This window comes from Seriola aureovittata, chromosome 2 (genome assembly GCF_021018895.1).
Source record: "Seriola aureovittata isolate HTS-2021-v1 ecotype China chromosome 2, ASM2101889v1, whole genome shotgun sequence".
In the NCBI taxonomy this organism is placed as follows: domain Eukaryota; kingdom Metazoa; phylum Chordata; class Actinopteri; order Carangiformes; family Carangidae; genus Seriola; species Seriola aureovittata.
In genome coordinates this window covers 21,623,292-21,639,197 of record NC_079365.1, presented here as the reverse complement: position 1 = coordinate 21,639,197, position 15,906 = coordinate 21,623,292, and the positions used below count along the sequence as shown (strand labels likewise).

General features: G+C 39.3%; 1 protein-coding gene across 1 annotated transcript in view; it reads left to right on the top strand.

The window, feature by feature from the left end:
* Positions 1-15,906, top strand: part of necab3 (N-terminal EF-hand calcium binding protein 3) — a 40,442-nt gene that overhangs the window by 12,503 nt on the left and 12,033 nt on the right. Inside the window, exons 3-7 of the mRNA XM_056364639.1 lie at positions 7,185-7,293; positions 8,969-8,994; positions 10,462-10,559; positions 12,183-12,319; positions 15,434-15,555. Coding sequence (XP_056220614.1) covers positions 7,185-7,293; positions 8,969-8,994; positions 10,462-10,559; positions 12,183-12,319; positions 15,434-15,555 — 492 coding nt within the window. The remainder of the gene's footprint in view (positions 1-7,184; positions 7,294-8,968; positions 8,995-10,461; positions 10,560-12,182; positions 12,320-15,433; positions 15,556-15,906) is intronic.

The following is a 15,906-nucleotide window of genomic DNA, read 5'->3' as shown; positions in this document are numbered from 1 at the left end:
TTGAAAGATCTTTGCTGTAATAATACCCTCCTTTCTTCTGCTGGTACTATGACTAAGAATGTCCTGCCCAAAAAGATATTTATTTCTGTCTAATTAAGATGAAATAAGGTGCCAAAGCAAATCAGGAAAAATTACACATTACAGGGACATTGTCCCTTTTACAGGGGCTGTAATCAGTATATATCCATACAGCAATTACTTCTCAACAGCTCTTAACCTTCACTATGACAAGTCTTGTTTGTGATGAATAGTTCTACGGCTTCCAACCAAATATATTCACTGTTTTTATTATAATGAGCTCAGATGACTGTCATCACTGAACCAGCTGTGGAGAAGGAGGGGGTGCACACAAATAAAATATACTGTGCTCCATCCACTGCTCTTTAATTTTCAGTAATAAATGCCACAGGGATTAGATTGAATACATAATATCAACAAACTAAAGATGAGATCTTCCGCAGCAGAATGGGGTGAATAATAAACTAGTATTAAAATATATCTGAAACTAATAATAATAACTAATAATTTTCTAAGCATACGTTTCACTGAATAATGTAACATCTAGTATGAGTAGTGGGTTTGTTAACATGCAGACTAAGTAGCTTTTATTCATTTCCAGCAGCCATAGGACGTCTTACCTCTGCTGGCATAAGCTTCACTAATCAATATTTTTATATTAAAATGGGTCATATGACTACGTCTAAGTAGTGAGGAGCCTACAAATAACCATCACTCTACCCCATTCCCCTCTGCTCTGCCGAGCATTTCAGTGTCTTCCAGTGGACTACTCAGCAGCTATAGAGACAGATATTTTTGGGAGTTTGTAGAGGCCAGAGCAGAAAAGAAAGAGAATATTGGATTTACATTTGTCCACATTTGTTAGATGGCAAAAATACTGCTTCAAGCTGGATTTAAGTCCTACAGCAAAACAAGATTTATACACTAGCTTTTTCTATAGTTTTTAACTGTATTACATGGTCTTTGAGCTATTGTGTTTGCAAGTCAATGGACCCATCTCCATGAGAGCTGAGCAAACTTGCTCAAAAATATCATGTAATGTGTTGGAAAGCTTTGGAAAATGGTAGAAAAAAAGAACCTTGAGCTGATTAAAGAAAAGAAACAGCACATGTTCATGTCCCTGAAGTTTTTGTACTGCAAGCATATCCTTCTTTTAATGGTTTAAAACTCACTCTCACCAGTGTGCATGAAATCTTGCTGATAATTAGCCATCTTACAGAACCCCAACTGTGACACAACTTAATTGGCGGAATGGTCACAGATCAGCACTCTTGTTTGAAATTTCTATGTGCAGCAGCTTCAGGTTTAGGTACAAAACACAACTGCTGTCTTTATAAAAATCAATACGAGACAAAATTTCACATTTTGGTGGAAAGATGAAGTCTTCCTTATCCAAATGTTTTGATATAGATAATTTCCTCTTCGTCTCTTCAGCTTTTAATGAACCTTCTTGCCTGACATCCGCTCCAACATGCAGGAAAAGACCAGTCGGCTTCAGATCATTAGTGAGTTTGAAAATGGAGAAGCAGTAGTTGTATGTGGTCTAAATGCAGCATACAGGCTTAAATTGGGATGGAAGCAGAAAGACAGCTTATCTCACAGATGGTCTGGTGGAACACATCCCAAGTAGAGCATTGATACTAAGAATACCACAATCGGAAAAGGTTTGAGTATACAGTTTTGCATAGGAGTTTACTATGAAGAAACAAGACTCGACTCTCTTAGTATTGCGAGCTGTGATGCATTTATGGGAATTTATAAACCACTTAGGAGAGGCTGCAATGGGACTAACCTTTTGAGAGATAAGAATCCGGCCTACTTTGTGCCCTACTTTACAGGACTCCCCTCACTTGCTCATTTGGTTCTTGTTTACTCTGATACTCTCTTTGTTTAGGCTATTCTGACTTTTTACTGTAAAGGAGAAAAGGCTAGGTACAAGCTGTATTTTTCCTGGTGCGGGGGAGAATCGGCAACACTTCTCCAGCCTCACTCTTTCTTTGGAAACATTTTTCTCGCCTTGAAATTCCTGATTTTTCTGGCTCAGTATTAGAGAGCAATCTACGCATATTGCTTTTGACTCAACCTACAGTGTGATTTATAGCTTCTTTCTTGCTGTAATAATGGAAATATGCCATATGAATGGTTTAACTGTGTAGATTTTTGGTTCAATTTATGTTGGCAATATTAGACGGTTAGCTGGTCCCTTTTTACTCAGGTGTGCTGTGAATATTTTCTGCCACATCTGTTTTCAACATGCTGGTGATTTATTGTTTTCAAATGAAACAGCTGTACAGACAAATTGCAGTGATAAATGGGTCTAGTTTGGATATGTGTCTCATAATGTCCATACTTCTTATGACTTGTCACTAAAGTGTAATACTTTAGTTTTTTTTTTTCTTTTCTTGATCTTAGAAATCACCAGACATGTAGCATTTGAGCCTTTTGTAGCTTTGTGAACAGAAATATTTTCTTATAAAAACATCATTATAAAACGTGAAAAATATCAATGAAAAGTTATAAGAAAAGGAGAAGATTTTATGTCTAATTTTAAGTAATGTGGCAGGTATTTTGTTTGTTTCAAAGAGCTTCTGTTTCCTTTAAAACCAGGTCAACAACATTTTTTTTATGCAGAGTGTGATTCGTTTTTATGATCACGTTATTCACCAGGAAGCTTGTTGTTTTGTTGTCTGAAAATCTTCCAGAAAAAGCTGCTGTAAAATCACATTACATTGACATTAACTGGAAACATGAGAAGAGTGCCTCATAAGTCATGTTCATAATATAGGACTAAATGTGTATGTTATGTAAATGTGTTTTTGGAATGGATGATCTACTCAGAGACCTCAGTGTTCCTTATATGTCACTGGCCATGCATGAGTGATTTATTAATTTGAAGGCATCAGTTGGCGTTTGTGTTGGGAATCTGTTTAACAACTGGATACTGCAGCCAGTGGCATTTTAGTGCAACCAGTCTTTAATAAAACAACACAGAGGGACATGACAAGATAAGAAAATAAATGTAGTGACAAATTTTAGGGAAATGCAGTTGTAAGTAGTAACAGTATATCATGTTATTTGAGCATATGCAAACTGTAAGGGAAATAGGGAGTCTATGAACTGTTTAGATTATAACTCACAGCAAATTTGGGTCAGGAAATGCCAAAAGTTTTAGGTATAACAACACAGCAAAGTTGAGAAACTCTGCTGTAAGACGAGTTGTTGTCAGTGCAGAACAGTACAACCACTGTAATATATAAACGCAGTGATAAATAACACAGCTGTGTAACGCATCATAGATGATGAACGTCACTTCAGAATGACACTCGACTGAGCAGTGATGGCCCCTCAAGTCATAAAAACAGATCTAAATGATGGAAGTGAGGATGCATAAATTGGAGTTAAGAAGAAAACCAACAGGCACAAGTCTTAAGATAACAAACACATAATCCCCCTCATCTGACTTTGCATTTTCAATTTCCTGATGCCATCTGTCACCAACATCCCTGAAGGGCCTGTGGGAGATTAACAGCACGATTGATGTTTGGCATTTAAAGTGTGCATGACAAACATATACACTTGCAACTTTTGCCCTTTTTTCCACCAAATATAATGCTTAGTAGACGTGTTAGGTAAGTTTAAAAACTTCTACTGTAGTTAAAGTGATCTATTGTGGATTTGCATAAATGGAATCAGATATAAAATCACATGCAGTCACATATTTCCAAAGTTGTGTTAGGGCACATTCATATGTGGAAACAAACCCAATTCATATCTGCAAGGCTTTAATCTTAGTACATAGATCTGCATGTTCAAGATTTAGACTTTGGTGTCTCCTAACACAGGGCGAAAAGTGATAGTTCAGAGTAGTGCTGGACCATGGGACACAGGCATCTGTTCACCTCTACAACTCAACCCAAGCCGACCCTCCAACTTTTTTAACTTATGTCGTTTTTGCACTCACTGCAGATGGCAATTAAGCTGCTCCTAGACCGGGTTTGCATTTATTCATTCGTGAAAACAACTTGTTTTGTGTGTAAACAGTAATCAATCAAGGCTCACATTTGAAAGTGGATAAAAATGGGGAATCAGAAATTCAAAGGTCACTCAAAGTCAAAGAAAACGCAATCCTCAAAATGTACAGAGTAATAAAAACAACTTATTAGCCATCTAACAAGCAGCTTGAAATCTTTTGTCTTCATTATAAATCACTGTAATAATAGAAGAAGTAAATCAGGCCCAGGCTTGTGTGTGTTTGTTGCGGTCATCCCTCTTTCATGAAGAAGAAGACGTTTAACCCAGAACTGTCAAAGTGAATAGAAGAGACTGCCAGTGCTTATCATTAGTCCATCAAACACATTATCTAGAGTGTCACTTCTGAGTATAACTGCTGCTTGTCTGGTTTGGCACTCCAAATATAGGAAGATTTCCAAACACATTGATTCAACACAACACAGTGAGAAGGGACAAAGATGTGTGGAGGGATCTGAAGGCTTGGATGCACAACTACAGATGGCATCAAAATATAAGTAAAACTAATCATGAAAGGTTTAAAGATTATTGCTAAAGTGTGATAATGATGCATGAATGTGGTTTCCTGAAAAAGTCTTTCCCCGGGACAGATCAGTCTCGGCTCCAACATGCACATTTTTTGCTCTGAGGTATAGGAATAACACAGATTTGTCTCCTTTAACTATTTGTATGATGTTACAATTCTTTTGTATTTTAAAGAGAGGCAAAGACTGGAAACACATTTTTCTTTAATCAGAAAAGATGTTTTAAGTCTTGTTATCAGTTTGGTTTTGCTCTTTAAGCAGAGGAGGAAGAAGCATATAGAGAATGAGAAGAGGATTAGAAGACTGTCTGAGAAAGAAAGTAGGCCAAGGTAGTGAGGGCCAGGCATCGTCTCTGACCAGAATAGTCCTATTACACATTCTGGTCAGAGGTAACGACGAGCAGTGTCAAAGAGGCTCCAGCTGAACAGATGGTCTCCAAGCTCGCCCTTGAGTTTTCATGCTGAGTCAGCCAACTGGAACTCCATGGCATATATTAAACTGTTCTCATTTTTACCTTGTCATGTTGCAGACAGGGTCATTGTTTGGGCAGCTTGCTCGATGGGTTTATGAAGCCAAAAGTCATCCTGGACTCAAAAGGTTTAAAAGCCAGAGCCAAAAAAAAAAAAAAAAGAGGTGGTAGTTCCTGTATGGATGCAGTAATGACATGACTGGATTGTTTTTGTTCATTTCAGGAGCTGTCTGAGCCTCTATGACAAAACCAGTCTGTTGTTGTTTGCCTGATGCAACAAATACTGGACGGTCATTCTCATTTATCTCTAATCATTTGGTCTCTCCTTCGGTCACATAAACTGACTGAGTAACCAACTCCTTCCAATATACTGCTGACTGCCTGAGTGTCTGTTGTGGCTCAGAAAGGTTCTCCATAGATACCAATCTATCTGTTAGTCTGGATTCTGAGGAGGGTTAAAACATCTCACAGTTTCCCTCTGGCAGTCCCGCTGCTGACTGATCTGTGTGGTCTGTGCCAGTAGACGGACTGATGGTAGGCTCACGAAGGAGCACTTCTTCACAGATGACAACTGTGCTATTTATCTTCTTCTATTGATTTTTCTCTGTATTGTCTGTCACAACAAGCTGTGCTCGCAGTTAACCAGTCTGAGAAGTAGGAGAAAAATTTCTGAACTGCTGAAAGTATAGTTTTGTCCATTTTACAGTTGTATTTTGTAGACTATATTTGCTGCGGAGCTATTTTCTTCGAGGTTTTCATTGGCTTATACACACAGTAGCCTACAAATAACATTCAACATTAAAACATGACGTTTGTTTTTGAGTACCTGCCACCAATACTAAGTTTGTGCTGAAATAATTATTCAATTTGGCAGACAGTTAATTAGGAACAATGCTGATGATTAATTGTTTAAACTGATTCCAGTTCATCAAATTGAGAATTTGCTTCCTTTGCTATGTTTTATAGATCCCATATTTTACACTTTTCCAGTGTTTTATTTGAGGTGTTTATCTATAAGAAGATATATTTGTGGTTTTCAAATACCAAAAGCCATCTCAATGTAGTTTTACATCTCGTCTCTCAGGCTTCTCTCTGGGGCTCTAGTAAAAATAGGTCTGTGAGCCAATAAGAAGAGAGGCTCTGAGGTGGTTGCGGGTGGGCTTGGGTCATGGCTGAGAGCCGTGACTGCTTTGTTGTGACATCACAAAGTTACAGAAGTCCCGATGGCTCGTTTTAAGGCTCAGTTTCTGAATACGGGCTGTGTGCATTTCTCTGTGGACTGAGCGCTTAGATAGGTTCACAGTATTAGTACAGAAACTACACCTCCTTTATAATCGAAAATGACATGAAAATCTCACTATGTACAATATGGGACCTTGAAACCATTGTTAATTGGAAATATTTGGGTTTTGTACTGTTGGGTGGACAAAACAACTAATATAAATGTGTCGCCTGTTCTCCAGAGCAAGAGTAGAATGGAAAGAAGAACAAGGTAGAGAGGAAACAGATGAAACCAAAGAACTAATTTGCACCAAGATGGTTCCCATCGGCTTGTAAGATTAGTGTGCTGTCACACCAGAGATAGAAAAAAGGGGGTATAGACACAAGAAACTAATGATATGGTGGATTCAGATTACAGGGAATGGAGTTTCTAGAGTATCATTAGCTGAAGCATGTTGTTGATGGCTACATGTGTTGTGTAAGATGCTATTAAGCGGATAAATGGAATCTCAGATATTTTAGTCATTTGTATTTTTAGTCATTTAGTCATTTTCAAATTAATGTGCTTAAATTATGGCTAATACAATAATAATATAAAGATGTTAATTTGCTTAGCATGAAGCACATACAAGCGTCAGCAATATTCTGTATCCATAAGACTCAATTTGAGCCTGGTCTGGGACTTGTGCCATCAAAATAATGACCAATGAGGTTTAGGCAAAGAAGTGTGTCTGAAGATATTATTCATTAATACATGTTGTAATCTCATACAAGGGAATTCCTGAAAACAATCCTCATGAGATGCTTTCATTGTGCTCCTGGGATGATTATTGGGACTTTATGATCTCATAATTGGTGACACACACTAGGTTGTTATTGTTCCTCTGTAATAATGTAGGCCAAACACTTCCTCTGTGTTTCAGATGATGGCAAGCTGTCATTTGAAGAGTTCAATGCTTACTTTGCGGATGGGATCCTGACTACAGAGGAGCTACAGGAGCTTTTCTACTCCATAGATGGCCGACAAAATAAGTGAGTTTTATTATTTGAAATGAGCTCTTTAATCCATCAGGCTGCACAATGACTAATGGTTTGTTTGTTTTTGTTTTTCCACAAGTGCTTCACACCAGTGTTCAACCTGTGCTTTTTACACTCAGAAAGGCACACAAAAGAATCTGAACAAGTGTTTTGAGCTTAAAGGTCCAGTTAATGTGTTCCTCTCAACCAGGCTGAATTAATGTTTACCCCCTTCCTTTGGACATAAAGTACTGTGAATTACACACCAGACACTTCAGAATCTACTCCTCTAAAATTTCAGTCGAAGAAATCAGCCTCAGGGCAGCTGCTGAAATCACTGGTCTGCAGAGAAGGTTTAACTCACTGCAGCCACGCAGGAAAAGACTATTTCTTCACTGTTGCGTTTTTTAAAAATGGTTGTAATGGTTTCATCCTTTTTCTAAAGCCAGCTTACTTTATTGCCTTTGTAAGATTAGGGATTTGTATTCATAAGACAATTTGTATCCTTTTACCACACTTGTTTATGTTGTACCAACACTGGAGGCCAGACTTTATAATTTGGCATTCAAACCATATGTATCAGCTAAGATAATATAGTGAATACACTGTGATTCACCGTGACTGGTGGACCATACCAAAACCCATGTACACACACACACACACACGCACAGAGATGTACTGAAGTTTTTAAATTGACTTTGTACGTTGTTGCACCTAACCAATTAGAGTGAGAGTAGTGTTTGGCTGCAGGAACAACTCTGCATTTATTTTCTGATGTGTTGCCAGTTCTTCCATCACCGTGTGATAAATTGCTTTTGGACAGGCTGTTAGGCTTGGACTGGCACTCACGTGACACAGTAGCCCTCACAGACCTCTCTGACCACACTCCAAACCTTGAGGCAGTTGGCATGAACTGAGCTCTGATGTCTAATTAAAGGCCTTTATTGTTCTGTTAATTGTATGATAGCAGTGGTGGAAGAAAAGTATTTCCCAAACCTGCACGGGCTTTGTGGAATATGTTACATAGCACAGAGAATTTTCTCTCTCAACTGATAGTAAGAGGGAAAAGAATCATCTCTTTGGTCATTGTTGTGGTAAATGTCTCAACATATTGTCGCTATCAAAATGAACATTTACAACAGCAACTGAAAAAAGGACATTATTTGTTGTTGCCCACAGATGCTGTTTCTTCTCAACACAAGCCATTAACCAGCTTCGCATATGATCTGCACCTGACAGTGAAAATTATCTGTAAATGCCATTAGAGCAACAGGGAAACTTTTAATTTACTAATGGTTCTGCTTTCATCAAACTGTGGTACTCAGAACAGTTTAGCCTTCACTGTTATCATTTTTGCCATGACTTTTAAACAAAGAAGTATTGATTTCAATTTTTAGAGTAACTACATTAACATTCATGTTTTGCCAGAAATTTTCTTCAAGCAAGTGCACGAAAACACATTTTCTATGCAGAGAAAATGTGTCAGCTTTTTTTTTATTTGTAAGATTTAAACACTTGAATCTGTGTTTATGTTTGTTTCTTCCTTGGGCTAATGCTATAATATACACAGCTCAGAGTCACTACCAGCCTATCTCTCAAGCAGAAATTAGGAGCAGCACAACTTTGAATTTCTTTAATTAACTTTCTCAACATTTTGCCAATTAATCTCCTCTTGTGCTCTGCCCTGCAGTAATCTGGACACTGACAAGCTATCAGGTTGGTGGGAGAGTGCTTCCTCTGATTTAATGTGTCACGGTGCATTAATTTATATAAAATTCCTGTCTTAGAAATTCACCAACATCAGTGTTTGTTGTCTTTATCTGTGGGTCCATATTTTGTGTGATAAGTAGCATGGATAACATTAAAGCAATACACGTTTGCTTTCTTGCTGAGAGGTAGATGAGAAGATTGATATCACTCCCTTATCTGTCTGTCAAAGATGAAGTTATAGCCAGGTGGTGGTTATCTTAGCTCAGCATAAAGACTGGAAACAGTCTTTGTTTTGAGTAAATAAACAATGGACCAATATGATATCTTAGTGAGATTTAGAGGCACTGGTTGTCACCTTTGGACAGAGCTACGCAGCTGTTTCCTCATCTTTGTGCTAAGCTAAGCTAACCAGCTGCTGGTGGTAGCTTGATATTTTCTGCACAGGCATGAGAGTGGTATCAGTCTACTCATTAAACTCTCCATAGAAAGCAAGTGCTCCAACTATTCCATTCAATCATCTCTATTTTTTAGAATTTATTTGGCAAAAAAAGTGTTTACACTGTAACCTACACCATCACCCTCCACCTGCAGCACTGATTTTAATCTGTAAATATGAAAAGAAAAGAATCTGGCAGGATCTATTGACCCATATTTTTTTTTTATCATCTTAGAAATGCATGTGTGTGTCAGATGGCCTGAATAAAGTGAAGAGAAATAGGGCAGAGACCTGTAAATACCAGTAGTACCCAGAATGTAACTTCTACATAATTTATTGAATGGGAATGGCATCTTTTTCCATCTGACGTCAAGAGAAGTTGACTGTTCTCCACCACAGAATGTTGCTCTCATTTCAAACTTAGTTCATTGCTTTGTGATAGTGAGAGATTCACTCTGGTAACTTCAGTCTAATTTGAATAGAAGTAAGTATAGAAGGTGCTGCAGGTCCATTAACCTTGGATCATTGTTTCCCTACACAGTCTCTTCCTGTGATTTATTTAAAAAGTTACCTAAATCATTTTTCATGTTCCCAGGTTTGTGGATGCCATCATTTGCAACATAAAATATTAGTGTGTGGGAGTTCCTTTGTGTCATTTGGCTTTATCTGGTATCAAATTAATCTTTATGGTTACAGGTATGAATGGGCTAATGTTATAACACGAAGTGATTAAAACACTGTCAGTTTCATGACATGGTAAGCAGTGAGTGTTATTGATGCACAACCATGTGAAGATCCAACGCTTCCAACTCGACTTGTTTACAAAACTAAACATGGATATTTTTACCCATTGCTAAGATATCCTCACTGTCCTTGCTGTGGTCGTCTTTTAATTGGTATCTGTCATGGCAACATGTAAGAGTTTGTCTCCGGCTTTAAGGAGTCAAAATACACTAATGATGTGGCTGATCGGTGTAAACTTTTGATTGTTATGACATTGCAACGGTACTGACAGCTTGTTTCTTATTTCCTGTTAGATTACTTTTCTCAGCACCTGGGGGAGTATATCAATGTCCTTTCAGCTCTGGAGAGCCTGAATATTGCCATTTTAAAGGCAATGGATAAAACTAAAGAGGTACGATTTCAACAATATTCATAACAACTTCTATTTTTGCCTCTGAAAGTTCTGTTACGAACAGTTTATTTTTATGTGAATTTGCCTTCATTCAGTATTTTATGTTACAAAAACTCAAAAACGCTGATTGAAAACAACTAAGTGTTAAAATGCACCGACGCGTGAACACACACACACACACACACACACACACACACACACACACACACACACACACACAATGTCAGTGCTACAAATATGCTTTGTTTAGTGCTGATTCATGCCTATGAGAGGAAATACTGGCATGCACAGATGGAGCCAATGCTGCACCAAGTCTCCTGGAAGTGATGAGTAAACAAAAGAGGAATAAAAAACACTTCATCCACAGCCTTTTAAATGACTGACCCTTAGACTCGATTTTGAAGGAATAATCCAACATTGTGAGAAAATATGCTTAGTCACTTCCTAGCTGAGAGTTACATGAGGTTGATGCAACTCTCATCTGCACAGTCTATATGAAGCTGCAACCAGAACAGTTAGCCTAGTTTAGCACAAAGGCTGGGACAGGGTGGAACAGCAATCCTTGCTCTGTCCAAAGGTACCAAAATCTGTCTACCAACACCTCTAAAGCATATATCCATACAGATGTTTATCATACAGATATGACAGTCCTTTCGTCTTCTGTCACAGAGTAAGAGATATTTATTAAGATGTTTTTCTCTTTCATTTTTGCTAATGTAGCAATGTAACTTTGGATAAACTTGTCCATTCTCTAGTCTTGTCCATTTGTGAATTTGAGTAATGTAACTACTGCAGGAAACTACCCATGATTAAGATGCAAACATTTTGCACAGCCCAGCGTTCCTCTCCCAAGTCAATACATTATTTATTTGCAGTTGAAAAAATATTTTAAAATCACCTCAGGAGTTTTTGAGATAAGAACCTTCAGGCTATATGTAATATTGTTTAGAAAATTTTGATAGAGAATAAAGCAGCAACATTTGTTAAACGAAAAGAGGAGGGGAGATGTGTCCTGAATAATTATGCATCCTGTCTTAATTAGCTCACCTTGCTCCACTGTTCTGGGACTTTAGAGCCGTCAGTGTGATGAAATCCATAGAGGATTGTACAGTCGGTAGTTAGCAGCTGTGGTCTGTCACATAGTACTGTGGACTGCTAATCCCATGATGCATTTTCAGTAGAGGCTACTCGTCATTATAAGTTTTGACAAAGAGCCACTGCACTGTTACTTCATTAGCACATTGCGTGAACAAGACTCCTCGGAGAATGTGTAATCATGTTCGTGTTTGGGGACTCGAGCAGCAATTATGTCTCCTATTAAAGTTCTTCCACCTTGGAATTTGCGTTACTGAATAATGCATGTGTGCAGAGAATTAATTAGCCAATTTAACTGCTGCTGTCACACGTTTCTCAAGTGCCTGTAGTTGTTTTTGAGAAGTTATCAAATCATCTGGCTCTCCATCTCTTCGGGGCCTTGTCTTGTCTCTGAGATGCTTTTACTTTGTTGTTGCTTCTGTTTGGTCAGTATGTGCTTTGACCTTTGCTTCTCTCTCTCTCTCTCTCTCTCTCTCTCTCTCCCTCTCCATCTCCCTCCCCCTCCCCCTCCCCCTCCCCCTCCTCCAGGAGTACCATGGTTCCAGTGTGTTGGGCCAGTTTGTCACCAGGTTCATGCTAAGAGAGACATCCAGTCAGCTGCTGTCTCTACAGAGGTCACTGCAGTGTGCCATGGAGGCTGTGGAAGAGCAGAGCAGCCCTGCCCCGTGAGTACTGCAATATGACACTGTCTGTATTGTGTGTTACTTGTACAGATTGCTTTCACACCTTTTACACTACACTATGCTATTGCCTTGGGTAGTGCTCAGGCATGGGCCCACTGGCTGACAGGTCTCTGTTGCAATCATTTATCAGCACAAAATAGGACCTCTGTTCACATTCAGTGGTGTGATGGAAAAAAAAACAGTGAACTGTGGTTAACGATCTTAACGATCTCTCCACCTATTTAACATAACCAAGTGTTTAGCTGTTTCAATTAAAACACACCTCAACAATCATGACCACAAATTCTCTGTAATAATAAACCCAAACCTAACCTTACCTTAACCGTAGGGTCAGGTTAGGAAAACCACAAAAAGTGGTCATAGTGTTGTCATACTTGTTTTCTTTATACTCTGAAGAAGGAACAGTGTCAGCTCATGGAATAAAGACTGCACGTGCATAATTTTACTTAAATTTTATACTATTTTATTTTTTTTAGTTTTCTGCCTAAAGCTTATTAAAGGAGCTATTAGTAAGTTTTGCTTTTGCTACATAGCTAGCATTAGCATTAACATCTGTTTACTTACATTGCAAGTTCAACATCAAATTTCATTCCTTTACTCACGTCTTTTCTTCTACTGAAGTTAGCACATTAATTTTCGACAGCGACTCACTAGCCTTCAGTTTGCCCTGAAGACGTAGCGCTGCTCAGATGGCTTATTATAACCTCTTGTCTTGTAAACACAATGATGGCCAAAGCTCTTGTCAAGCGACACCACCACTACCTGCTCCTGGCAAGAAACCTCATTCAACAGAACAGAAAACCTACAAATAGCCCCTTTAAGCCTACTCGAGAAGTAGAGCACAGCTTGTCTGCAGTATTGACCTTGTAAGCTACACAATGAAACTACCCATTTTGTTTAGGCATGAGGACTTGTTGTACTCTGCAGGTTGAAGGTTGAAATTTTTGAGGCATAGATCAACGAACGCCAGGAAGTGGCATTGTTAAATCAGCTTTTGGGAAGATATGGTACCCTCAAAATTGCTAGAACAAAGCATTCCCATAATGCATTATTTAGTTATCAGGTAGGATTGGTCTAAGCAGAAAGGAAATTCAGCTAATCAGTGCTACTTCAGATGCCTTTCTTTCAAGGTATGCTGGTTGCTTCACCAATAGGCACACTGCTTTAAATTCAGTGTTTCTGTCAAAGATCCTGATACTTTTGTTAAATGTAAATGGATCTCATAGGATGAAAGATCTAAATTGCTGTTACCAATTTGGGATATGTTGAGCCACTGGGTATGAGTCACTCCATGAAATGGTACAACTGACTGCAAATTTTTGATATTCAAAACCGACACTTAATACATTTCTGTATACATTATGGTTCATCCGAGATCTCAGCACGGGGTCACACATTTCTTTCACTTACTAAAGGAATTCAGTGCGGAAGATGCTCTGAGAAGAAATCCATTAAAAGGCATTCAATGAGTAGAAATCCATCTCACCACAGGTCCATATCATGACAAGTGGCTTTCAAAACACAGATTGTTAGCATTTAAGGAGACTTTCCCCACTTTTCGTGGTTAAGTAATTCGGCAGCACGACTGGCTGCTGGGTCGTCTGTTGCACTGCATGTGTCATGGCTCAGCAGAGCTCTCTTCTCTCCCCTGTGGGTGCCACACTGGTATTATCGAAAATAATGGAGCGATTATAGCCAAGGTGAATTATTGAGAGGGGACTGGGGGAGGCAGGAGGGGGAGCAGAAGGAGCAAGGATGATAACGATGGCACTGAAAAACAGAGCAAGTGAGTCACAGGGAAAGAGGAAGATGAACACAAAAAGCAAGTGAGTGACAGAGTGGTGTAGAAAGTCTGAGATACTGTAGATGGAAAAACTGAGAGAGGGGCATACAAAGGGACTTGATGATGAGCTTTTTGGCCACAAATAACTCTTTTGAGACTGTTCAAACAGGTATAGATTTTGGAAAGAGAACGAGTGAGTGTTGGGCGGGGCTGAATTAGAGACATATTGAGTTGGCAACAAACAGCTATTTCTCCCTTCTTTGCTTCCCTGAAGTGGATTTATGGCTGTTGCAGTGGCCTTTGGGTTCCAGGCTGTTCTCAGCATGAGAACCTCCTAGCAATGCACTCCCTCTGTGCTGTCAGCGTGATGCTGCGCACACACACACACACACACACATACACAAAATAGCGTGCACACACAAAGACACGACAAAAGGAGAGAGAAAGAGGCACACACTAACAAGAACAAACAAATGTACAGGGGCATTTAGACACACAGAAACACACACGCACGCACACACACACACACACACACACACACACACACACACACACACACAGCGAAATCAAAGTATGCACTCACATATACACACACCTACTGTGTGTGTGTCTCAAGTGTCACACTCTCATAACTTGACGTCCTGGCCTTGACACTCTGCATTTACACATGGTAAACAGTTTTCCATCTACGACAGAGCTGTGTGCGTTTGTCTGTGTGTGTGTGTGTGTGTGTGTGTGTGTGTGTGTGTGTGTGTGTGTGTGTGTGTGTGTGTGTGTGTGTGTGTGTGTGTGTGTGTGTGTGTGTGTGTGTGTGTGTGTGTGTGTGTGTGTGTGTGTGTGTGTGTGCATATTCGAGTGTGTAAGTGGAGGGATTAGTCCTCTTTAACTTCCAGCCTGTGGGTTAATAAGCACTCGTGTGTATCCGGCCCTTCACTTCACAGTGTTTTCACCTCTATTCTGGACACTTGCTGTTTATCTATGGCTCCTGTGTCTCTGCACCATCGACTGCACTCTGCCTCTTGCATCAGACATTAACCTATCTCAGTTTCTGATTTAAATCAATTATTAATGCATCCTTCTTTTACCTCTTTTCCCGGTTTCTCTCCGTCTTTATCTTGCACCTTTTCCTCCAGTCCTAACTCATTCCTCCCTACTTTCATTCCATATCCTCTTCCTCATTCCCCATGTGACCACCTCTCTCTGCCATATCTTCAATTTCTGTTTTATTTTTTTTTTCTCCCCTGACTCCTTTGACAGTTGCTGTCTTTCTCTCTTATGTTTGTCTCCCTGGGTCTCCACTGCTGTCATGGCAGGAGAGAGGTAAAGGCACCTGAGCTGACAGCAGTACAGAGGAATGGCAGACGGTGTGGTCGGAGGGTCCATAATAACCTGTGCATGTCCCCATCAGATCCCTGCTCTGGCATCCTGACCACAGGTAACAGGAATATTGATTTATCGATATACTGTATCATCAACAAGTCAACCAATAAAACCAGCAGTTATTCCTCTGCACTATACAACTCCATTATATTGTATGTTAAAAGTGAGGGTTTGGAGGGTACTCCTGTAAAACATGACCCCACAGGTTGTCTGTGCAAGCAGCATAGTTAGAGAAGTTAGGTAATGTGGTAGAAAGAGCAAAAAAGTCAACATCAGGAGAAGCTCAGGATGGATGGATTGACAAAACACAAGACTTTCATACAGGAACTGTTCATGCTAAACCAATAGTCAACATTATTATTTTTATCCATGATTTAACTGTGTGTTTACTATTGTTACCATGATG